This window comes from Hipposideros armiger, unplaced genomic scaffold (genome assembly GCF_001890085.2).
Source record: "Hipposideros armiger isolate ML-2016 unplaced genomic scaffold, ASM189008v1 scaffold_578, whole genome shotgun sequence".
NCBI classification, from domain to species: domain Eukaryota; kingdom Metazoa; phylum Chordata; class Mammalia; order Chiroptera; family Hipposideridae; genus Hipposideros; species Hipposideros armiger.
In genome coordinates this window covers 658,202-684,700 of record NW_017731928.1, presented here as the reverse complement: position 1 = coordinate 684,700, position 26,499 = coordinate 658,202, and the positions used below count along the sequence as shown (strand labels likewise).

General features: G+C 46.5%; 1 protein-coding gene across 6 annotated transcripts in view; it reads right to left on the bottom strand.

Moving 5' to 3' along the window:
* PRICKLE2 (prickle planar cell polarity protein 2) overlaps positions 1 to 26,499 on the bottom strand; it is a 349,626-nt gene that overhangs the window by 7,786 nt on the left and 315,341 nt on the right. For 4 of the 6 annotated variants that reach the window (XM_019624096.1, XM_019624098.1, XM_019624100.1 and 1 more), the window contains one exon: positions 25,028 to 25,102. The exons of the other annotated variants lie outside the window; for them this stretch is intronic. In XM_019624096.1, coding sequence (XP_019479641.1) covers positions 25,028 to 25,102 — 75 coding nt within the window. The remainder of the gene's footprint in view (positions 1 to 25,027; positions 25,103 to 26,499) is intronic. 6 annotated transcript variants of the gene reach the window in all.

Sequence of the window (26,499 nt, the reverse complement as noted above, 5' to 3'; positions counted from 1 at the left end):
AAAACAGTAATGCTTTATAAACCACTGGAAAAAAGGAAGAAATTCATGAGTCCATACTGAAAACAGATAAAAACATCAATAAATAAATGGGGGAAAAGAATGGGTCCTTGTATATAGTAGCGTGCTAAGCAGAGTGAGAGCACAGAGAAGGAATGCTGGATTTGGAAGGTCATTTTGTAACCCTCGTAGGTAGACAGCTCATGCCAGAGTCAAAGTATTCTAAATTTGGGGAGTAAAATTGGATGGGGGAGCATAATATTTGCATGGTGTTAAATATTTTCCTGCATATTGCTTATTATCTGTAAGGGAAAATTTAGTAACTATACAGTGCGGATTACACTTAGTATCATTGATGAGGTGCCACTGGACATCACGTGCTTCCAGACAGGACATTCTAAGAAAGACACACTATCACTTATGTAGTCTTTCAGTCAAGAATTCATATCCTGAATGTATTCAGGAGGAAAGATTAGACAAACCTTCAAGTGTGGAATGCTCTATTAATAAGAAAAGAGACTATTGTTAAAAATAAAATTCAGTATCATGAAAGACAAAGAAAGGTGAGGGAATGTTCTAGACTGAAGGATACTAAGGTAAATAGATACAATACCTGATCCTGGACCAGAATCTGCTCTGCAGTGAAAATAAATGCTATAAAGGGTAATTGTTGATCAACTGACAAAAATTGGGACATGGGCAATTGATAAAAGTATTATGCTAAATTTACTGCGGTTAATTGATAATTATGATAGTGTTGGAGAAGATCCTTATTCTTGGGAAATACACTTGGAAGTACACAGCAGTAAGTGACCAAGGTGGATGCAGCCTGCTATCAAATGGCTCAGAAATAAATTGTGTGTGTGAGCAAGAAGGAGAAAATGATAAAACAAATGGGGGCGAAATGTAACAATAAGTGAATCTAGGTAAAAGGTATATTATGAGTATTATCTGTTTAACTTTTGCAACTTTTCACTAAGTTTGAAATTATTTAAATTATTTCCAAATAAAAAGTTTCTAAAAAAATTGTAGTACATTTATACGATGCAATGGCTTTTAATTAAGGGGGAATTAAGGGCAGGAGGGAAGTGCTACTAGCACCTAGTGGGTAGAGGCCAGGGATGCTGCTAAACACCCCACTGTGCATGGGACAGTCACCACAAGAAGAAAACATCCAACTCAGAATGTCAATAATGCCATAGCTGGGAAACTGATAGACTGGAATACTACACATCAGTAGAATGAATAACTACACCCAACAACATAGAAGAATCGCATACAAAATGCTGAGAGACATGAGAGAGTACGTGCTGTATGACTCTATTTGTATGAAGTTCAAGAACAGGCTAAGGCTATCTATGGTGACAGAGGCGAGAACAGTGGGAGGGGATAGAAGGGAAAACCTGAGGCCACCGGAGCTGTTCTTTATCTAGCTCTGGGTGACGAATATAAAAGGATACACATATGTAAAAGTTTCTTGAGGTGTACCTTCCACATTTGTTTGCTTTACCCTATGTAAGTTATACCTTGGTAAAATGGTGTAAAAATAAAGCAAGGTTCTCATCAGAGAGTCAAGTGTTAATGTAGGATATGCCTATGAAGAAACTATTCTGACCAACACCATACTTGAGAGTCACATATCTCTTTTTTTACTTCAATACCGGGGTGATTGTCAGGGCAAGAGGAGTTGAGTCCTCCCACCCTGCTTTCCCTGCTGCTCATCTCCAACGTACACGTCACAAAAGCTGACTTACAACAGCCTAATGGCTTCCAGAACTTCCCCAACCTGAAGATGGAGAGGAGAGGTAGCAATCTGAGATGATGAATGAGTCGTGTGAGCAGATGAACTCTAGTAGGGAGGGGATAAAAATCTTCAAAAATCACATGGAGAAGAAGCAAAGGCTACACAGGCGGGCGCAGTGCTCTGTGCCCGGCTTTCTACTCACACCCTGGGGTGGAATCAGGGTCAGCATTAACAATCTAGCAAATACGGCAAATTCTCAGACATGCTGTTTTCCTGAACCGGACTTTTGTAATCCCCAAGGTCAAGCGTTCCTGAGAAGGTCCCGCGTGTGAAGAGATTCCTATTTCACTGAGGGGGTAACGGAGGGCAGCTTCAGTTCCGCTGGGAGGTAACCCCGCCCTCTTGTGCTCCTGCATTGGGGCGATCTCGGGATGCCTGCAGCCCTGCCATCCTCTCCCGGTAAAGAAAAGTGCTCTGGAAAGAAAAGGGAGGCCCTATTGCTCCAGCAGGGTCTACCGTTGGTTTTACCTCTACCTAAGCTCTTTCCCTGGCTGACATGTGGGTGGGACTGGAAATGGTACCTGCTCACTCCAGAGAGAAGAAACGTCAATACGCTCATTATCTCGGAGTTTTCGTCAGGGTCTTCATGCATGCAAGGCGTGAACAAAATGGCCAATGTTGCCCACAGATGAGCAATAATTGTGTACTTGCCTCTAAATGGGGTCACTCTGGGGTTCATTTTGTTATTAGCAAAACCCAGAGTCCTCAGGCCGACCTCAAGGCCCTTTGTTATCCCAAGTCGCTGACTCAGTGCTGCTCCTGGCTCAACCTGCGTCAGCCTCACTTACAGGCTTCCTCCTTCTCCAACGCACCAGCAAGCTCATTCCAGCCCCCTCTGGAAAACTCGCCCCCTTGCAGAACTGACTTCTACTCATGAAGGCCCTCACGTAAATGTCACCTCCTCCATGGTGCCTGCCCAGGTCGCTCTAAAGTAAGCCATTACCCCACCAACCAGTCACTCTGCAGCGCTTGACCCTTTTAAAAGCCCCCCATCCTGACTTATTTTCTTCAATTTATGTGCAAGTTTATAGCTCAATGGATGCCCCCGAGGAACAGGGATCCTGTTTTCCTGTTCACCACACTTTCCGGGAACTCGCACTTTCCCTGGCACCCCATTGATGCTCGGTAAATATATGTGGTATTGAGGTAAATGAATCCTCACACTGCCCACTGCTAGGAAAAAGCAACCACCCTCTGACCCGCAGTGGGCCAGACTTAAAGAACAACTGATTGTAATTCAGATGGGTGGGATGCCAACCGCAAGGAGCAAAAATACAGTCACACCTGTCAATTTCATTGTCTTTGCAGTTCATTACTCAGCCCGCTATCTGGGGCTTTTCCAATTTTAAAGTTGAAGAAACACATGGTTTATTATTAGCTCTGTGACCTGCAAAAAATGTTTTGTCTTATTAATCATAGCTCTGGAGATCTGTTTAAATTAGCAGCTTGTCCCCAAGACAGAACTGTATTATCACAGATCACATCTCAGTGTGAGAAGCCCTTTCTTCCTCTCTAAATAACTAAGCAGAACTGGAGAGTCATCCTGGCTGGGTGACTTGGGGCAACTTTTGAATTTCTTGAGATGCATCTGTAAAATGGACATAACAAGAGTATCCAAGCTTGAAAGCTGCAGTGACTATTAGATGAGGAAAAATATACCTTTCCTTTTTAAGACTCATCACCACAGTAATAAATTTGTGAAGTTTTGATTTTGTCTCCATCTCCTTGGCCTAGTGTATTAGCTCCAAGAAGGCGGGGACTGGCTCCTGTTTGCTGGGTGCCCAGCTCAGTACCTGGATTCAGTATGCTGGAAGAAAGTGCACAGGGCCTAAAAATCCCCAGAGAAAGAGAACATGCTCCAAGGATTTTATACCCAGGCAACAGGCAAACATATACTCGATGAATGCATGATTATATGAATGAGTGAATCTGAGAAACGTGACCCACACAGAGCCAGATACTTGGCAATGCTCACCGACCATGAGCCACTGTTAAAATAATCCGTGCCTCTACACTGCAGCCGGGGATTACTGCTCCACCCAGACGAAATTCAATTCTGTATTCTATTTGTCAAAACACTGCAAATCAAGCTAGTCCAACCAAACAGGGCTCCCAGACACCACTCTGCTTTCCTGCAATCAATGCATTTTTCTTGTCCTGCCACCTAAGCCATGGTGTGTGCATGCGTGTGTATGGGCGCAGAAGCACAGGTGTGGTGGGGGCAGTGGCGTCGACAAACCCCCTTCTCCAGAGAGCTCTAGCCGAAGCCCACAGTCTGGCCACACATTTAACACCGGCCTCATGGGTGCCCCCAACACAGTCTGGAGAACCTGGTAGCATAAGACACAGATGCCAGGGAGTTCTTCCCTCAAATAGAATTGTCTTGTTAATAGACAGGGTGGGATTTTTTCCCTCTCCAAATAACGCAGGCTTTGTGAGAGGTGCTGGATGGTGACTGTGGAATTAAAGGCCTCGATCTGATTTACCCTTATCCCCGGGGTCAGTGTCGCCAAGAGCTACGCGAATGTCCAGACACCCACAGGGGCTGCAGGTTTCCTCAGGCCCCGCAGGCCTTGCCCCAACAAGGAGAGATCAGTATTGAATTCAGCCTCTGCTGCTCTGTGGTTAAACTGTCAACATGAAGGTGCAGCCATGCCGCTGTAAGCAACACCAGCATTTTTGTCTGAGCAACGTCCCCTCACTGCAAATAGGTCTCACAGAAGCCAGTGACAGCGAGGAAAATCAATACCTTCAAAAACCGCCCTGGGTCTGGCGGGAGAGAGAGGCCATCTTTGCTGGACGCTCCCACAAAAGATTTGTTCCTCCCATTAGTTCCAAGAGCAGAAGGTATGCACTCAAATCCAGAGGGAAGAAAACGCAGACTTAAAGGGTAACGGCAGCCCTCTTGGTACATCTTTCTGTTCCTTATTTATTGCCCTTTCTGTTTCCACTTTTCCGGGGAAAAAAAAAAGGTACAGGAAGACAGAGGTGTGTTTCCACAAGCTTAAAAGATGCATCTACATGTCACATTGCTGTGCAGTAAAAGAAATAGTATCTACTCACCTTCGCCCTCTAGACAGTTACAAGTCAGACTGAGGATTTAACTCCCTTTCAGTAACGTTTTCCCTATATGACTTTTTTTTTTTTTTGGTTGAGGGAGAGGCATGAAGAAATAGGAACTGTTTAGAAGAGAGGCTTGCCCATGGGTCAAACCAGCTAACTACTTGTTTTGGTAAATGAAGTTTTATTGGAACACAACTATACCTATTTATTTGCATTCTGTCTATGGCTGCTTTCCTGATACACTGGCAGAAGTGAGTAGTTGTGACAGAGACTGTATGACCTGCAAAGCCTAAAATATTTACTATCTGGCCCTTTCTAGAAGCAGCCAGCCTATGGTTCAGAGTGCAAATGTGCTGTCTGTGAAGCGTAGCAAGCCTGAGCACCCCAAAGTCATGGCTCTCACAGTCTAAGTGTCTCAGGCCACACAAACAACGTCTTTGAGGTACAAGTTTATTTAAGTGTGTGGGGGCAGTTTGATCAGGTCTCTTGAGAGCCTTGTCCCAACTAAGTCAATTGATTTCATCAACACCCTGAATTTCAAATTGGCAACAGCTGGAGAGAAGCTGTCATCTGGGCAGTGGAGTTTAACCACCACCACATGTTCTTTGGTGACAGGGTGTGGAATGAATGGTTCGAACAGTGTGTGACAGGGGAGGTTGGGGGATGGGGATGGAAAGAGAGGGTGGGGGGGGAAGGAAAGGATGGGGAGCGGGGAAGACTATGAGCACACTCGAAATCCCTTGCTCCTCAGAGCGTGCCCTGTGGCCAGGGGCACTGGCATCCTAGCCACACTTGCAGGCTCTGAATCTGCTTTTGCAGAGGAGCCAGTGGTGATGCAATGTACCCAAAGGCGAGAGGGACACTGCCAGATGGCAGTTATCTTCACAACTAAAGGTGCTCCTACTCTAGGAAACCACATCTTCATACCCCCAGACACGCTAATTCAGGGTTTCTCAACCTTAGTACTTTTGGCGTCTTGGGCAGGATAATTCTTTGTGGGACTGACCTCTGCTTTGTAGGATGTGTAGCAGCAGCCCCGGCCTCTACCCACGAGATGCCAGTAACCCCACTCTGTAGTTTCAATAAACTAAAAATGCCTCCAGACATTGCTAAGTGTCCTGTGGGGGGCAGAACCACCGACTGAGAACCATTGCTTGACTAGATCCAATTCTGGTGAAGGAGGCGGAGGAGGACCCTGCTCCTGACCCTCCAGGAGCAGCTGTGGGCTAAGCTTGCTCCACCCACTACAGCAAATATCAGCCTGACCTAGTCACTAGATGGGGCGGGGGCCCCACTTTTTAGGGAAGGTGAATGTATTCCACTATTGGGTGTGGTATGTCCCCCAAATCAGGGAATTGCACAGTTGTTTCCTCCTGAACTCCTCTCTACAAGCCCACTCTTGACAGCCTGTCCTTCCCTTAATAGGTTTCAATAGCTCCCTGTGGTTAAGGCCTTCACTGTCTTATTGAAGCTTTTGAAATCTCGAGCCCTTGATGCATCTTTCTTACTTTTTTATTCCAGTCGCCAGCCTATCTAGTGGTCCCAGGTGATCAGCAGGTCGTAAGTGTTTGCAGTCACAATCCTGCCCTTTGCTCCTGTGGTACCTACCAGTAAAAGTGCTGGCAGCCGCATGAAACAATTTCCTGCAGTCAGCTGCTGCTGAGTGGGGGGGGGGGGAAGGGAATGTGGACACTTAGGATTCTGAACCCCCTTCTCCGCCCCCCAGGCTCAGCTGCCTCCCCCATTCAGGGAGGAGGCTTTGTTTTTTAGCAGCACCCACTAGGGACTTGCCTTTGAACCAGCATGGCTCAGAAGTGACAAGCATTGCAATAGGACGAAAACTGCTTCTCTCACTGACCCAGTACAGTTACAAGGACAAATCTGAGCAAGATCAAAACTTGGTTCAGACTGGAGGTCTCCTACCTTCTTCTGTTCACTGACTTGCTCATTACATTAACTTCCTGATAAACAGTTACCCCACTAAAGATGGACATGTAAAAGGTAGCAAAGGGGCTAACCAGGAAGCGATGTTTTCAGAAACATGCGGGGTCAATTTTAACTGTTACTCACTCCATGGGGGATTGTAGCTGTGTTGCCACAAAGCCAATTGCTAATTGAAAGGATGTGCAAAAATTTAAACCAGTTGAAGATGATTTGCCAGAGTTTGTTCTGGGTCTCCACCGACCCCATGCTGCTTTCCAGGATCTATTAGCTCAAGTCAACAGGCAGCCCACACTGGAGTATTTGCTCAGGAAACACTTGACTACACAGGGCAGGAGCTAAATGCCTCTCCAGGGGTAGAGAGCCGAGCGGACCCAGCCACCTACTTGGTTTCTTCAGAGATTTTTGACACAGCCCTGCCACTGCTGGGGACTGTGCAGACAACTGGGGACAAGGTCTTCCAGGAACACTCCACGTGGATATGACATCATTCAGGGCAGACATATTACTAAATCAACATAGACATCCAGCTATTACAGACAGTACTCACGAGGTAGGGAAGAAACGCAATGCTACGATAGAGAAGAAAAGACTGGCTCCACCTTGACAGAGTTGGCGAAGAATCCTCTGTGGGTAGTAATTAGGGTGTGACCTAAAGGATGTGAAGGAGGCAGCCAAGAGTGGGGAAAGCAGTCTAGGCAGACGGAGTGAGAACATTTTGTACCAGAGAAAGTTCCATGTGCTCTAAGAAGTGACAGAAGGGTCGTGAGACTGGGGTACCTTCCGCAAGGAGGACAGAAGCGGGGATGAAGCCATGGAGGTGAACAAGAGCCCGAGGGAGGTTTTCCTAGGCCACTCAGGGTTTGAGGGTGTTTCTTCCCCACCGCCCACACCGCTCCCCCATGCTTGCAGGCAGAATTCATAAAGCATCTTAGGGCACAGGGCAGTGAAGACGAGCACTGACTTTGAAGTTCTCAGTCCCTCATGGCTGTGCTTCCTCAGGGAAGACCCTGAACTGTGTTGTGCCTCAGTTTCCTCATCTGCACAATGGGAATAATTGTAGAATCTATTTCATTAGGGCGAAGGTGAGTATGAAGTGGGTTAATACACAAGTTCAGAACAGTGCTGGTGCAGTGAGGTCAGAGGCAATGTTCTCATTGTCCTTACCCCGCATTTGTTGCCTGTAGAACATTTTTCAGTGTATTGTCATGTATATTGCTAGGCATTGTTATGTCGCTTTTTCAAGTGGGTGACACAGAGTTGGAAGAATTTGCTGGAGGTCACACAGGGGCTACTTCAGAACTCTTCTACCCCCTGCCTTTATTATTATGAGTAGAAAGAGTAAAAGGAATATCGCAGGAGATTTGAGGGGCAGGAGGCAAAATCTTCTTAAAATGAAGGTTTGGATCCACTGTATCTGGATTGGGCCTGAGATTCTGAATTTCTAACAAGCTCCCAGGAGATGCTGATGCTGTCAGGGTCCAGACCACACCTGGAACAGAAAAGGTCTGGGGGTGCTTTCCTTTCTCATGAATTTGGGAAGATCAGCTGGCATCCCGTTTCTCTTAATGCATCCAGGAAGGTGAGATCACAGAGACCAGCCAGGGGTCTGTATCTGCATATACAGCGCCCCCAGACCTCTGGCCAGGGAGCCAGGGAATCTCAGGAGGGAGAGAAACTGTGGCCTTGCTCTGACCCAGGGGTCAGCAAACTGCGGCTCGCGAGCCACATGCGGCTCTTTGGGTACGTTTCGTCTCAAAAGTTTGCCGACCCCTGGAAGAGCCAATCCTGTCCCTCACAACAATTTGAAAATTATTCGAGAGCCATAAATATATTTTTACAAATAAGGAAAATTTAAAGTAATATTATAAATGAAACTATGATAGTTTTATTTTCATTTTCAATTTGACTTCAGAGCCACATGTATGCATGTGGCTCGCGAGTCACAGTTTGCAGACCCCCGGCTGCCCTTCCATCTCAAAAGTTTGCCGACCCCTGTTCTATCCTGGTCCCTCCTTCTCCGCTCATCAAGTGGAGCTGCCACGAACCCCGTCCCCGCTTCTGAGAGACCCAGCAAAGCCAGGACTGGGTTCTCGAAAAGCATAAAGACACCGAGCCCGACCATGGAAATGTCCTTCCTGTTCTCATCTCTGGTTCCTGCCTCAGCCTGTGCCCTTCACTCATCTCCCTGAGGCAGCCTGGGCGTGGGGAGGCTCAGTGTCCACACAGATGGAATCAGCAGCTGCTAACCCGGGAGGAGCTAAGAATCCAGCATCCTCCAATGGCCCTCAGAAATCTCCTTCTTCCCGCCTCACCAGCCCCACGCGGATCCGGCCTGGAAGCCATGGAAGCTTCCCTGAAGCATCCTCCCTGAATTATGCAAAACAAAATTCTGTAGACAAATACGTTTGAAAACCTCGGAAGGGCTTTTCAAACCCTTTCACTGGCTTAAGCACAGTAGGCATTTTCAGAAAGAAGATAGAACATACACTGTTTTCCATATTTTGACAATAGGACCCTTTCCCCACCTGGCTCCACCCTGACCCAAAAGGACACATTTTGGGAAATACTGGCTTAACAATGATTCCTGTTCAAATCCAAAGATATCTGCTTATAGGGCCGGCCGAGTGGCGCTTGGTTAAGAGCTGGCTTGGGGCGCCAGAGGACCCCGGTTCAGATCCCACATATGAGGGCCAGTGACACTGCCCTCTACAGCTAAGATGCTGAACAACAGCTCAACCTGGAGCTGGGCTGCTGTGAGTCCCAGCACCGGCGTAGGCTGCAGCCCCTGTGGCAGTGGGTTGCCATGGGCTACCGTATGTGGCCAGCAGCCACCGTGAGCGGCCGTCCAGAAGCCGGCGACTGATCTGCCTCGCCCGGGAAGAGCGCAATGATGGTGCCAACTTGGGCCAGTGAAGCAAAGTCCTACACAACTAGACTGAAGAACAAAAGGACAGCAACTTGTCTGTTCCCCTTCCCCCAATTCCCCAGCACTGTTCCCATCCCCCAATTCCCCAATTAAAAAAAAATCTTTAAAAAAAAAGATATCTGCTTATAATTTCTATCCCTGTCACTATAACAGGGCCATGCCCAGCAAAATAGGAGCCTGAGGCAAAAGGAAATAATCAGTAAAACTGATCCTGTCTTTATTTACAGATTTTATATTTTGTTAATCATGGATTTCCACATGAATTTTGAATCTTAAAATACTGCATTGAGATACTGCTTATTCTGATTGCTGTGTTTTTTGGCACCCCTTTCAATTCAGTACCCATGGCAGTGACACAGTTGCCTCACCCTGGTCCTGGTGACGCCAGACAGGCCATTTACCTTTCCTCTCAGTCAAATCTTTAACTTTCATTTGTGAAACTCCATGGATTGTATATGTCCTATAAACTGTGTTTACAAAGGTAGTGGAAAGAATACAGATGGTCCCCGACTTACGATGGTTTGACTTACGATTTTTCAACTTTACAATGGTATGAAAGCTATACGCATTCAAGGGAAGCCATACTTCAAATTTTGAGTTTTGATCTTTTCTGGGGCTAGAGATCCGCAGTGCAATACTCTCCTGTGATGCTTGGCAGCAGAAGCCAGCCACAGCTCCCAGTCAGCCATGCGATCAAAGTAAACCACCGATACTCTATAGTGTAGTATTAAACACATTTGGACTTATGATAGGTTTACAGGGATGTAACCCCACTGTAAGTCAAGAAACATTTGTAATTGCCCTGGATAGCAAGGGACCTAGAGTCTGGTCCCAACTCTGCTGTAAAGCACTAGTAAGGTCCCAAATAAATCACGTCTCCTCTCTGAGCCTCCGCTCCTCTTCTTTTCTGAACCTGCACTGGAGACTCCAAGCTTCTCCCAGCTGAGAGTCTGTGATGTTGGTGGGGGAGAGGAAGGGGTGGTGCATAAGGTTTTTTGTCTCTATTGTGATATAACTGACATAGCATTATATTAGTTTCCAGTGGATAACACAGATTCAATATTTGTATATACTGCAAAACGATCAGCACAGTAAGTCTGGTTATCATCCATCACCATACATGGCTATGCTTTTTTTTTCTTGTGATGGGAACTTTTAAGACCTATCTTGTAAGCAACTTTCAAATATACAATACAGCATTACTAACTATGGTCACCACGCTGTACATTATATCGCCCAGGATTTATTTTATAACTGCAAATTTATGCCTTTTGGTCACCTTTATCCATTTCTGAGAGTGCAAATCTGTGATTTTGATTCTATAATCCAAAACAGAAACCTCCAATTATCCAATCAGTGTGGATGATTGTACGGGTACCATGGCAGAGCCTAATCCCAGAGAGAAGGGCGCCAGGGAGAGGTGGGTTTTGATCAAGGCAGTGGAAGGGAGAGAAAGGAGAGGTATTGGAGTGCTGCCAGAGAGGTCAGACATGAAAACACTTAGGGAGTTCTTAGCGAGTCAGGGAACATTTAGGGGTATAGTTCATTGATAGAAAGAAAAGAAACAAAGAGAAACCTAACCCAAGATTTGTCGACTTCATCATCTTTCATTTGTCGAAACTAATTGCGAGGTCTCAAGTGGATCGTGTAGGACCTGCTACCTTGTGCTCTGGCTCAGTGTATAACAGAGCGCAGTCCTGGCACCCCCTGTCAGAGCCACCGGGGGACTTGTTTAAATGCAGTTTTCGGGTTCCTGTCCCAGACTTTCTGTGTCAGGACTTCTGGGAGTGGGGCTCCAGAATCTGCATTTTCAAGCTCTTCAGTTGATTTTGGTACCTTTAAAAATAAACTAAACCCCACTGCTTTGAAGTCACGTGAGTGTGAATAAGTACACGGGTCTCCAGCACCAGTTCCCCTCACTTGCAGGCAACCTTGGAATTTAGTCTGATAAGCATCCTGTTACGTAACTGCCTCACCAGCGCCAAGCAAGGTACGAGGATCCTGTGACCCGCCAAACCCCAAGCTGCTGTCAGACGGGTGATTTCCAGGACAATTTGTTACCTTTCCCACTGGATCTTGGCTGGCAAAGACTGATGACTTAATTCCCAGGCCCCTGTCACTAAGTGTGGTCCCTGTGCCAACCCAGCGAGGGTGGATGGCACCCCAGCTCCTCTGGAAGCTGTTCAGATGGCTGGCACCTGAGAACCCGGCAAGATGCTGGAGATGGGTACAGAGAGGAAGTCACTTGGTGTGGCTCCAACTCTTGGGTCACCAGAGCTGTTCTCTGCTCTGTGCACACTTAAAATTCCAAAATATCAAAGCAGGTGGGTGACCACGCTGGGCATGCTGTGCATCCTCGTCCTCAAGCAGGATTTTGTCCTACCAAGCACCTTGCTCAGAGCGCCGAGCCTTTTGATAGAAGTACAAATTTATACAACCACGGTAATTTGGTTACGTCTACAGAAACCCGCAATGTGCATATCCCTTGATCCAGAAATCTCACGTCTATGAATTTACGCTGTGGAAAAGCTTGAACAAGCACACAAACTCAAGTAAAAAGATGTTCAGGGAAACACAAATTTTAACAGTGAAAAATCTGAAAAAATCCAAATGTCCAGCGATAGGGGTTGTGTTAAAAGAATGATGGTGGTACAATCAGATAGTGAAATACTATATAGCTTCATGTGAGTTAGAGCTACATGCACCAATAGAGGAAAGGTGAACAAGGTATACTATACTGTTAAGTGAAAAAGCAAATTGCAAAATGGTACGATAGCTTTTTTGTTTGTAATTATGTATTAGTCAGTGTATGTCCAGAGACAAGTACCACAGGAATAGTGGTGGGGGAAGGAAATTATGGGACAATTTCAATTTATACAGTATATATGTCTATAGCTTTGAAATTAAAAATGATATTTTTGTTTATAATTAGAGAAGACAATGAAATTACATGGAAAAGTTGGGAGCCCCTTTCACCTTGGCCTACCTCCCATGAGAACTAGATGCAAGATGCTTTCCTGGGGCTGAAATGGAGCCTGGAACAAGGATATTAAAGCACAAAGTCTACTCTTTCTGGGACACTGTGAGGCATGGCAAAGAAAGCAAATTCCTCCCCAAATCTTGCGCCAAGTTACTCAGGGCTGTTTCGTGGCTGAAAATATCTGGAGCTCACAGGGAGGCATGAAAAACCAGGGCAGGTGGTTACAGATCTCAAGCCATCCCCCCTCCACCCACATTTTACCCCAGAGCTCTGAACCCAAACAAAGGACCCACTTCCTCTGTAGCTGGTTTTAAATAGCAGCCACAAGTTCACTGTCCAGTGGTCACCAATACGGGCCACACGATGCTGCGTGAGGCAGTTTGCAGGCTCTGCACTCAGGCTGCTTCTCAATAGCCATGCGATCTTGGGCAAATCTCTTAACCTCTTGGCTCATTTATTCAACAAATATTTCATGAATGCCTACTATGCGTCAGATTACCAAATGCCTACTATGTGTCCAGCTATTGGGGCAACGAGGGAGATTAAATAAACAAAATAAGCAATAAAATATATACTATGTCAAAGTGTATTATGTGATATACAGAAAGCTAAAGCGGGGAAGAGGAAGAGGGGCTACCCCAGGAATAAGAACGGACTTCACTCTTACAAAATGAGCTAATGCACATAATGCTTTAGCACAGCTCCCATCCCATAGCAACTACTCATGACTAATGCTATCACCACCACCACTATTATCGCCACCATGCCCACCTGCCCCTGGCCCCTCTGCAGCTAGTCGTGTCCTGTGTGAGTTTTTCTCCATTGGTATTTCACAGCAGGTACCCCTTTGAATATTCAAAATGGCAAGTCATGGTGCTGGGCAGTTTTACATATCCAACCTCATTTAACCTCATTTGATTCTCATGAAGCCTCTAAGAGTAGGTATTGTAGTTCCCATTTTTCAAAAGAGGAATCTGAGGCTCAGAGAGGTCGGGGCATCCCCTCCCAGATTACAGAAGGAACATTCTCGTTAGCCTGACAGAAGGCAGAGCTCTTCTACCTCCCAGGCCAGAAAGCTGGATCCTACCAGCTTAGCTCAGAACCGGCAATGCCCTTCTCCAGGACCTGGCAGCTGCACCCTTTGGCATCACTTCCTGCCTGGTGAGCCACGCCAGTGGCTGAAGACAGTGGGTGAAGGCAAACCTGGAATCCTGGCAGGCTTTCTCTCTCTGGGTCCCATTTTGTGAGTTGGGGTCTCCCAATCTAACAGACTCGGGAAGAGGGCAGCAGACACTGATTAGGCTGGAAGCCTCAATGAGGGACTGGAGGTTAACTGGGAGCAGATGGATTGAACAGTTGAGGTCGGTCTCCAGGTGATCTCCTCATATTTTATATGATTAAAAAAGTCCTGGGCCAGCCGAGTGGCACATTGGTTAAGAGTTCGCTTGGGACGCCAGCTCTGAGCAGCAGAGCCCTGGTTCAGATCCCACATGAGGGCCAGTGACGCTGTGCCCTCTACAGCTAAAAAGGTGAACAACAGCTCAACCTGGACCTGGGCTGCCGTGAGCCACCGGGGACAGTGTAGGCTGCAGTGGGGCTGGCCGGCAGCTGCCATGAGCTGTCGTGAGCCGCCGTGAGGGACCGTCCAATGGCCGGCAAGCTACTGCTCACCCAGGAAGAGCGCAATGATATACCAACATGGGCCAGTGAAGCGACGTCCTCCACAACTAGACTGAAGAACAAAAGGACAGCAACTTGTCTGTTCCCCTTCCCCAACGCTGTTCCCTCCCCCAATTCCCCAATGAAATCTTAAAAAAAAAAAAAAAAAAAGAAGTCCCCCTTCTTTCCTTTTCACTGCAGCTCGTAGCATTTCAGGCTGCTCCCATGGAAACATCCTCCATCCTTACACAGAAGGGGTGCTGCTGGTGGAAGAGGGAAAGCAGAGAGGAGGACGGGCTGGTGTGGTCAGAGAGCGCCCACCTGCTTTCTCCACGCCGGAGCAACTGCGTCCTGCAGCAGGTGCAGCACATACACGGGACTTCTCCACAGGCAGAAGGAAACTTCTGAGACAGGTTCAACCTCGGCTGCTAACGTGATGCAGTGATTTTGACAAAGTCAAACCCAGGGATTATCAAAGTGGGGGGTAGATGGCTATGCGATCCCAGGTCAGGGGAGAGTAGTTGAGGGAGGCGGGGAACCGGCACTTTAAAAAAAAACATACTGAATATTCTAATACCACATGAATGATTCTTTTCACAGTACAAACTAAAAAAAGGTCACTTAGCAGTTTCAGGCTATGGAGGGATGCTCACCGGTGGTTCTATTGACATGTGGGGCCAGGTAATTCTGTGGTGGGGGCGGGGCCCTGCAGTATAGGATGTTTAGCAGCATCCCTGACTTCTATTCACTAGATTCCAGTGGCAACCCACTCTCTCTTGTGACAACTCAAAAATCCCAAACATTGCTAATGTCCCCTGGGAGTAAAATCATCCTGGTTGAGAACCACAGGGTTACGGTTAAAAGTACAGGACTCAAGCATTGGGATCTGGGTTCAAGCCATCAGCTGTGCTCTGATACTGAACATGTTACTCAACTTCTCCAAGTCTTGGGCTCTTTCTCTGTGAAGACGATATGATACGTAGGTTTCACAGCGTTATTATCAAGGTTAACTAAGAAACGTCTACATTAGAAGTTAACGCAGTGTCCCATCCGAGAGGCTTCACAGCTGTTAGCTCTATTTATGACCATAGATGTCCGTCATCTTGGGGATGCACAGAGGATAAGATCTGGACAAGAAGGTGGGAATGCAGACAATCAAAAACTCTGGTGGGGTGGGGTTGTGACAGTCTCATGTTTAGTTTGTTAAAAAGAGGGCAGGCCTCAAGTGGCACATTGGTTAGGAGTTGGCTTGGGACTCTGGCTCTGAGCAGCAGGGCCCCGGTTGGGATCCCACATTAGGGCCAGTGATGCTGCGCCCTCTACAGCTAAGATGGTGAACAACAGCTTGACCTGGAGCTGGGCTACCATGAGTAGCCGGTGACAGCGTAGGCTACAGCGTAGGCTGCAGTGAGGCTGCAGTGGGCTGCCATAACCTACTATGAGTGGCTGGCAGCCAGCGTGAGTGGCTGGCAGCTAGTGTGAGTGGCTGGCAGCTGGAGTGAGCTGCCAAGAGCCACCGTGAACGGCTGTCCAATGGCCGGCGACTGATCTGCCTCACCTGGGAAGAGCGCAATGATAATACCAACATGGGCCAGTGAAGCGACGTCCTCCACAACTAGACTGAAGAACAAAAGGACAGCAACTTGTCTGTTCCCCTTCCCTGATTCCCCAATAAAATCTTAAAAGAAAAAAAGAGGGCATGCCTTATTAAAAAGTTGAGAAACACTGGTCTGAACCATTGCCATTGAAAGCCGAGTTGCAGAGGATCTTGGTTCTACTAGTATGAGGAAAAACAATGAGCAGGAGGAAGATGGGGTGAGACCCGCCCGTCTCAGCTGGGCGCCCTAATCTTGCAATGGCAGCTGCTGAGGTTGTTTTGGCTGAGCGTGGCTGGTGCCCTGGCTGCGGGGGATGCCATATGGGCTGGACAGCTGTGAGGAAGGATGCAAACAATGAACACGGGTAGAAGATGATTTTCCAAGGTGCTGGTGGCAGCTGGCCAACCTTGCCCCTTTTGGCTTCATCTGCTGATGTCTCTCTGGAGTACCCTTCCCATCAGAGAAAGACCTGAGCTTTGTGTAAACTCCCTTTTCTCAGCCAAGATTTAAGGGCTGATGTCACCAAGAGCCCCCTCCTTCTCCTTCAAGGGCTTTTATTTTATGGAGGGAAATATGGAGTAGTGGTTACATGTATAGACTGGCAAAACCTACTCAGCCATTCACTAACTACGTGATCTTAAATTCTTTGATCCTTCGTTCCCTCGTCTCCAAGATGGGGATAATAGTTATAATTGTTGTTGTTTATTGTAGTTCACCTGAGTTTTCCACTTGAGTCCTTAGCTATAACAGTATTAAAATACATGGGTCTTGAGAGTATATCACGTCTCTGTTGGTGATGACAACAGCAAATGTTTTTGAGTGTTTACTGTGATCTAGGCATTATATTAAGTGATTTTTCATTTAACTCTATGAAAGGATTGTCATAGGTGAGAAGATTCAGGCTGAAAGAGTTCAGGTAATTTGCTCAAGGTTACTAAGCTGGTAACAGACATAGCCAAGAGTTGAACAGGGGTCTGACTCTTGCGAATATCTCCTTAGTGGCATTTTCTAGGTGCTTTGGGCAGGATTAGGTAGAGCAAGGATGTTACTAGAGAGCATTTTGTACGCTCAGAAATGAGGACTCTCTCCCTTAGGAGGTGTGCTACTTCACAGACAGAGGGAGAAAGGGCCAAACTAGGGCAATGGAAGCAGAACCGCCCACAAATCATCCTTAAAACATACAGGTCTCAACAATTAAGTTCGCGAACTCATCCTAGAAAAAGTGCTACATACCTCATTGCTGAATATCACTATGGTCACCTTCCAAGTCCTCCCCTTGGGGAGCTATGCACCGACGCCAGCGCCTAGCCCACCTTTCAGAGCAGTTTTGAAACTCTTTTTCTGGAATGGCCATCAGAGCTGTCCTCGTATTACCCTTGATGTCCTAAATCTCATCAAAATGTCTTCCTTTCAATATTTTCTTTATCTTTGGGTAAAGAAAGAAGTCATTTGGGGCCAGATCAAGTGAGTAGGGCAGGTGTTCCAATACAGTTATTTGTTTACTGGCTAAAAACTCCCTCACAGACAGTGCTGTGTGAGCTGGTGCATTGTCGTGATGCAAGAGCCATGAATTGTTGGTGAAAAGTTCAGGTCGTCTAACTTTTTCACACAGCCTTTTCAGCACTTCCAAATAGTAAACTTGGTTAACTGTTTATCCAGTTGGTACAAATTCATAATGAATAATCCCTCTGATATCAAAAAAGGCTAGCAACAGTGTTGCAACAAGTTCGCAAACTTAATTGTCATACCTTGCACTTGATGAAAAATCTGGATTTGCCTTAATACAGTGCTTCTCAATTTTATCTCCTCTGTAGAATTACTGGGAAGGCTTAAAACATCCCTTCACCCAGGTCAAACCCCAGAACAGTTAAACTGGAAATCTTGGGGTGTGGCCCAGGCATCAGTATTCTTTTACACTGCATGTGTGACCAAGATTGAGAACCAGAGTCTGAGTATTGTAGCGTCTACATTCCATCTTTCCCATAGGAGCCCAAATTCTCTCTTAGAAGAGGTGAAGAAGACCAGGCGACAATTTTCTTTAGAATAAGCGTGAAGTATTTACTTTAAGCCTTCTGACTTTGAGATGGGAATTCCCATGAGGAATTGGCTCCCTTATCCATGTTAACCAAAACAAAGGTGATGGCAGCCCAGGGGCTCAAATATGTGAGTACTCTTGAGATTTGTAAGGACAAGCCTCAGTCAGCAGTCCCTGAATGGGTCCTAAATTGTGACCTCAGTTGGTCTCCTCTCCTGCCTTAATACTGTGATGACCTTGTAGAAGGACAATGTCACATGATGACTTGCCATCAGCAATGCAGAATCTTCCCGCTGAGCTCCTGGACCTTGGCCTTAGGAAGGGATTTTGAGGAAAGGTGAAAGGACACAGATATTTGAAGGTTAGGTGAAGGCCTTCCATAATTATGGCAATGTCTACCTGGGAAAAATGACAACTGCTCAGTCTTTCTTCTTTAGGACCAATGGACATAGCTAAAGAGCCCTGGAGTCTGTCGGCCACAGCCAACACTGGCTAATTTGTGCAATAAAAAAAGAGGTTTGTGAATCATATTTCTGTTTAGCCATATGTTTCCAAGGCTTACTGTTTACTTAAGGAAAGGCTTTTGCTTTAATCAGATTTATATATTAGTTGCTTGGCTAAGCGATGATACCTGGGGTAAAATTCAAACGTACCACATAAATGAAATCCAGGAAATGACCAAGTCAGAAGTTAGCACTGAGAGGAAAAATAAGCTATAGCAACAGAAATGCCAACAGAAAGAGTTCACAGATTTTTTTTAACAAAATATTTCTGGTTTAAATGGCATGCTCTTCCTCCACACTCCTCAATGCACATGACATTTTTGACCTAATGCTTCTTTGTACTTTTGCATTTGTTTCCTCAACCCACTCAGCATGTCATCTGACTTTTTATACTCTTTAAGACACCTCACTGAAAAAGGGGACCAGGGGGCCGGCCAAGTGGCGCATTGGTTAAGAGCTGGCTTGGGACGCCAGCTCTGAGCAGCAAGGCCCCAGTTCAGATCCCACATTAGGGCCAGTGACGCTGCGCCCTCTACAGCTAAGATGGTGAACAGCTCGACCTGGAGCTGGGCTGCCCTGAGTTGCCGGCAATGGCATAGGCTGCAGTGGGCTGGCATAAAGCTACTGTGAGTGGCTGGTAGCTGGCGTGAGCTGCCAAGAGCTGCCATGAGCAACTGTCCAATGGCTGGCAGCAGATCTACCTCACCCGGGAAGAGTGCAATGATAATACCAACACGGGCCAGTGAAGTGACATCCTCCATAACTAGACTGAAGAACAAAAGGACAGCAACTTGTCTGTTCCCCTTCCCCGATTCCCCAACGTTGTTCCCCTCCCTCCAATTCCCCAATAAAATCTTTTAAAAAAACAGAAAGGGGACCAGGACAGTGTTCTCAGGGGGATTCCAGGAGGATGAATTTGAGCCAGCAATACAATGTGTGTGCATCTCAGCTCTAAATATAGCTCTCTCCCTCTTGACCAGGACAGTCTCATCACATTGGCCTGCTTTCAGTTTCTGGAACTGCACAAGTTCTCTGTTGCCTCAGGGCCTTTGCATATGCTGTTCCTACAGCCAACATTTCCATCCTCTCCTCCTCTCCTCTTTTGCAAGGTCAAGTCCTTCTCATCCAATTCTTAGCTTAAACATCAATCAGTCCAGAGAGCTTCCTTGACCACCCATTTTAGGTACTTAACCCTCAATAGTCTCTATTCTTTACTCTGCTCATCTGTTTCATAACACATATCACCATCTGTCCTTATGTGTGTGTTTGTTTAGCCTCTGCTAGATTATAAGCCATCTCCACCCTGTTCTTCCCTGAGAGCTATGCAATTGGCTGGCTCTCTTACCCTCTGGCTTCTAGTTGGGTTTGACTCATGGGAGATCAGAAGCCAGAAAGTGAGCTCTCTCAGGGTATGTATTACCCTGGCGTCCTCCACCAGCTGCAGGTTGGCTAGAGTTCTCTCGCTAAGGCCTCAGTTCCTACCCAGTGCCCCTCCTTCATTAGACTTTAATTAACCTCTGAATATGCCATCTGTTTCCTGCTGGGGCCCCTGACCCATACAGGGACTGGGTCTGATTTACTCACCAACGTATACTTGGCAGCTAGCAGAGTGCTGGCACACGGCAGGCGCTCAATAAATATTTGTTGAATAAATGAATACAAAACAACTCAGAATAAAAAAATTCAAAATGTCTTCCTCTTCCATATTTTTTTTTGTTTCCAAAAAATCTTGTATCAAACTCTGGTATAGAAAACAGACACTCAGGGTTGTTGGGACTGTGGGTGTGTCAGGAAGACGCACTAGCACAGCTCCCATTTAAATGGCAACTCTAGAAACTCAGCCCATTAGAGATGTAGTTTGGGGGGTGCCATAAGGGAGATGTGGCACCTTATGCAGCTTCTGCAATTGAGGTGCACGCGACCAGGCGCTGGGCTGAGAGCAAATGATATTTGCTTCTCCATGTTCCCAGGAGGACTTTGGGTTCAGCTGCTGGATGGCAATGAGGGTGGAGGGGTGGAGTGGGGGTTGGCACGTCTGTGGACCCATGAAGAGGGTCTAAAATTTTCCTTTTGTAGCAGTTCTGAGTCTCAGAGGAAACCTGGAGTAAAAAAATATCCTCCAATCTGATGTGTTCCATCCAATATTGCCAGATAAAGGTGTGTCACCCAGATGTCCCTACTACAAAGTCCGCCCCACCCCCATAAACAGCTTTAGAGGGCAGAAGTGACCTTCCTGGGCAGCCCTAATCATGAGCAGAAAGAGAGACACAAAGGACAATCTCAGGTGACAGCCCCAACTTCTACTGTCAGTGTACTCAAGGATGAGTAGCTTTGGGATGTGTCAAGGAGAGCTTTATGAGAACCTGGGGCCAGACTGGAATTCCTCTCCCTGCAGAGGGGCCCCAGCTTGAAACAGATCTAAGGACAAGGGCTTGGCGGGGCACCTTTCTGGAGCTGATAATGATCTGAACAGAAAGCTTTCATTGTTGTATTCTCCCCATTGTCTTCCTAATTCAGGGCCCAAAGCTGGGCCTGTATCCCATCCACAGACTCAAAGAGCAAATTAACTGCTCTAAACTGTGGCAAGTGGGAATTGTCTGAGAAGTTAATTGATACAAGGGGGAGGGGGAACCCGTGAAGGGCTGGCTGAGGCCTGGGAGCAGTCAGCTTTCTCACGTGGGGAGGCCCGGCTCCATTAGCATCAATAGGTGGTACGTGGGTATAATTAGGCCACAGATTCTGGTAGCTTCTTTTAGCTCAGACAAGTTTGGAAAATGAGATTCAGGAAGAAACGGTTTGTCTTTTCTGGCTGCAAGCATTCCCGAAGATCCAAGGCACAGAATTCCCCAGGTGTGGGTGTCAGCAGGTGCCAGGACCACTGACATCTACAGAACCCCCAGTCCTCCTGCTCCTCAGTTGGTTCCTGTCCTTTCCTTCGATCGCTGTCTATTATGATGATATCTAAATTCCATTCAATCTTTCTTCTCCCTAGTAAGTGAGCAATGGGCTGAGACAGAATTTAAAGGAAGGTGGCAGGAGGTCGTATCTCTGGGGCACCTAATAATAAGAGTAATAACAACTCAAATATTGAGGTTGCCTCATGCCCTGCATGCAGCTAAGTGCTTTCTGCATATTACCTCATGCTTCACATGGCCCCAGGTGGCAGACATTTACATTTAATCCAAGGAAGCTGAGGGACTGAGAGATTGAAGTCATTTCCCTGAGATCACATGGCTAGAGAGGGTGGGTATTCAACCAGGTCTGTTTGATCCTTCAACATTATAAACACCAATATGCACTGCAGCTGAGGTCAGATCAAAGTAAAAAGGATTCTTTCAGCTGCAGACATGGCTTCTGAAATGTCCAGTCAGGCAAGCCCTTCACATGACATCATGCCCTCCTCAGATTTGGTTCTACATGGCTTCGATGGGGGCTGGTGGTTTCCAGTGGAATTCCCTGTGTCTAGACCAGGCACCACTGGCTTATGGGGTTGGAAAATTCTTTGCTAGGAGGGAAGGTGCTGTCCTGTGCATTGTAGGATGTTTAGCAGCACCCCAACTTCTACCAACTAGAAGTCAGTAGCACCTACACCCCAAGTTGTGACAACCCAAAATGTCTTAAAACATTGCCAAATGTCCCCTGGGTACAAAATCCCCACCCCTCCCCCACCCCCACCCACCACTGCTGAGAACCACTCATCTAGATCACCGGGCAGTGTTTGCAAATAGGTGCACATCTCAGGTAAAGGGAATTTCCCACCTGATCTTTTTACCTAAGACCCAGTAGCCAAACATAAAGAAAGAAATAAAAAGGATGAGTTATTCTAGGCTGTTCTCATCTCTCCTCTCCCTTCCTGCTCTGAGCTCAATTGGCTGCCAAGGAAAAGATGCAAGTAAAACCTGAACCGGACTTCTCTGCCTTTTAAACCCAGCACTTGTGATTTGAAAAGCAGCCATCAGGAAATCCGCTCCTGGTGGGATGAGAAACCCTGGCAAGATGCAGACCACTAGCTGCTAGGCACTGTGGAACCATTGCCAGGGATACTCCCACAAGCACATCAGAAGCGGAAGCAAGTCCCCACAGGTGTCCTGGGACTGGTAACACCCTCACGGACGGACGCAGATCTGACTGGCAAGGAGGACTGACTCCAACAAACAAGAATCCCTTGGACTTTGCACAGCTGAGTCAAGGGTTTGTTCCAAAGAAAGGCCCAGAGAACAGAAATGCATGGAGGGCAGTTTCTACTCCTTTGTTCAAGGAGCAAAATGAACTCGTTTCTGCCTCCACTCCTTGTGCACGGTAAAAATCAGAGAAAAAAGGACACAGGAGCTGGATAATCTGCACGCTGCAAACCAAACCCTTGGGTAGCCAGAGTTGAGAAAGGCTATTTTCTGCAACAGAGAGAAAGAATGGGGGAAATATGCCCACTTCAGCTAAGTGGATGGGGAATTCAGCATGGCATTTTTAAGCTGTTAGTTGTTACAGCAAAGAAAACACTAGGCTTTCTTTTAGTAATTTTGTGTTGGAAGACAAAGACTTTATCTTCTAGACAGTGCCCCCCGCCTGATTTGTGACAGCTGCCTCCCAGAAACATGTCATGGTCTGGTTTTGATTTGGGAAGGGCAGGCTGGAGGAGACGCCTGGGAGAACGGGGTTAGGATCAGTTTCACCCCCCCCCCCGCCCCGCCTTCCCGTGCTCAAGGTGTTGCTGGTAAAACAATTGAAGCGGGCTGGTGAAAATTATTCTAGGTTAAATAAACAACACGCCAAACAACCTCAAATTCTTACGCAACTTTGGTTTCATGGTCTTTTGATTTTCACATTGATTTAGAACTGAAACATACCCTACATGAAGATTACAGTGTGTCATCCATTGTCCACTTTTTCTGCTGCATTCAATGACAATACCAAAACCACTTGGCAAGTGTTACCTGCTTTCATATTTAATCTATACTATGTAATTAAGGAATAAACCATCCATATGTTTCAGAGAGTGTGCTCTTAGCTCATTAAGATGCTATTTACTGTACCAAGAGTTATTTGATGGCAAGGACATCGTCAGCTTTTCATAAGAAGCCTAATGTAATTTTCCTTTTGTCCAAACAGGAGTTTGAACTCAGGGCTCAGAGGGATGCAAAAGGGCCCTGGAGGAGAGAAGAAGGTTCAGACGATAGACGAGATGGTAAGTACAGGTGATCGCTCAGGTAATAAGGTGAGGAGCCTGGCTTTCTCTAGCTCAGTAGTTCTCAAACTTAGTGGGTCTAAGGGTTCTTGGGGTGGGGGGCACTTGTTAGAAATTCCGATTCCCAGGTATGAGCCCTGAGAAAGTCTGTCTGTGAGTCTGGGATGGGGCCCAAGAATCTGCATTGTTGACAAGCATCCCAGGTGAATATAATGTAGGTGATCCCTGGATTACTCTAACTGAGGGAGTGGACAGTTGGCTGTTTACATGGAGAAATACACTCCTAAAAGCTGGCTACAGGTAGCTTGTACTAGGAAGTGGGGATTTAATCACATTAATTTTCCAGTCCTCCGGGAGATACTTGGCGTATGGGTTGAAGAAGGGTGGTTAACAGTTGGCACAGAATCGCTGACAGGCCTCACCCGCCACCAAGACACTTTGTGGAGGAGATGCTAGGGAGGCTTTTCCAAGTGGGTAAGTTGAGAAGGTCAAGGGCCTGAGAGCCACTGAGTCAAAATACTTAGAAGGTTTGATTATGTTTATAAGGAAAGCAAGGGTAAAAACTCTTTTGTGGATGTAAATAAAAGGAAATCAAGGTTTAAACACAAACCAGTTTGGAAACTGCCTAAACGTCTAATTCAAGAGATGTGGTAACATCCATTCAACTGAATATTAATGCAGTCATTAAAAATGATGGTTACAAAGCTATGGAAATAAGCTAATAGAGCGCAAATGAAGAAATCCAGGGCCCACAATATTCAGTATGTTCACAATGCAGAAAAAAATAACTCACTGGTATATAGGAAAAAAACCTTGAAAATTCATCAAAATATGAACACTAGTCAAGTGGTGAGAGTTTGGATATTTTTTTCTTTACTTTTATCTTTTTTCTTGATTTTTCTCTTCTACATTTTCCTAACTTACCATACTAAACAAACAACAAAAAACAAACCATAAAAACCTGTTTCAAAGTCATTTTCAAGTGGTCAAGAGCTATCTCATTTCCTTTTGTGAGAGTCCCAAATCCAGAGGTTCTAAGAGGAATGTACACACACATTCTTTAAAAATCCACCAGTCCGAAGAGCTTGTCACCCACCAGCCTCCACCCTGGGCCCATTATTCTAGGGTTGCCTTTTCAGGAATAAAATGAATAAAATCAGCAATCTTTTCTCTCCCGTCAGCAACCATGGTTACTTACTCCGGGCACAGATGACTGCTCATGCCCAAGGAGGTTATAAATAAGACTCCTGAATGGTTATTAAAAACCAGGACACTGGAAAAACTCCCCTGGACCCAGAGAATGTCAGTGAGGCCGTGACATGTAGCAGGAACTCACCAGCCTCTATGGGTTGGGCTCTGTACCGTCTGTCCACTGTTCTCCGTCTCTCCCACCTGGCTCTGGGAATGTCCTCTGCTTCCGCACATACCAGGAAATGAACGCAGAAATAGAAATAAGGGGCAAACAGGACTTTTACTCCGCTGGTTTTCATCTGGCCCCTGGTATGGGAGCCTAGTTCAGAGCCATGAAATGCCCCCAGGAGGGCACGGCTTCCTTGGAGAGTACAGAGGAAGTCACCACGGGACAGTCAGAAGGTTTTCCTGAATCACCTCCCCAGCACTGAGGGGTTCAGATCTATCCAGCATGCACCTCCAAAGTATCTCCTTGCTGGCCTGAGACCCCCACATTAATCACCACAGCAACAGGCCTCAAAGACCAGGGCTTTGACTCCAGAAAACCAAGGCTAACACATATAACGGACGTTTGGAGCCAAGTTCACAGGGCGGGGCTTCTGGAGGGAGGAGCCAGGTCAGGGGAGTCAGTCCAGATGGGGGGATCCCTGTGGCTCAGCAGTAGACACCTGCGGTTTTTACCTCCTTGCAACACACACAATCCTTCTTCCTTTGAAGACACTACCTTGATTTTCCTGTGAGAAGCCCTCCATCTCCATTCTCAGCCCCTGAGTTTTTTTGGTCTTGACCCCACTACCTGGTTCCCAGGATGGGCATGTGACTCAGCCCTGGCCAATCAGAGCCATCGTCTGCCCTGGCCACAGGAGTTATTGTTTAACAATTATCAGGCGACCCAAGTCAGGCAAATTACAACTTAATTCTGGGGCTTTGGGGGACACTATTAAGAGAGCAGTTCCTAGTCCCCTTCCTGATGCTCAGGAATGTTGTTAGCCTGAAGCTGGGGTAGCCATTTCTGCTGCCCCTGGGAAGAGCCTGCCTAGAGTGAAGTCGTTATGGAGGAAACAAGAACTGAGAGAAGGAAAGAAGCCGAGGGCTGATACCATCAGCCCGATGACAACGGCATCCAGCTGTGCTTGGAACCAACAATCTGTGAACTTTGTAGTTACGTGACTTCAGAAATATTTTGTTTGTTTACACCAGTTGAAGCTGGAATTCTGACACTTGCAAACAAGAGTTCTGTAATTCAGTGAACAGAGACAATCGCTATGCATTCCCCACATAGATTCCAGGCCGGCCTGGGGCCAGCACACAGGACTCAGGTAAATTCGAGGTTCTCAAATCTGTAAAACCAGGCTGGGCCGCACATCTTCCCCAGAGGAGGGAATGAACAGAAAGATCGGGGCCGTGCAATAAATGAGCACGTCTGAGGTGCAGCCACTCAAGTACTTACTGGGTGCCAGCTGGTTAGGAAGTTTTACCCAACAATTTTAATAAAGACACTGGGTTAGAGGATGGCTACCCAAGTTATGCAGAAGAATAGGAGAAATGTCCCTGCTCCAAATTAAATATAGAAATGTTTTGCATTACAGGGAGTAAAAAGCATTTCAGGCATTCTTG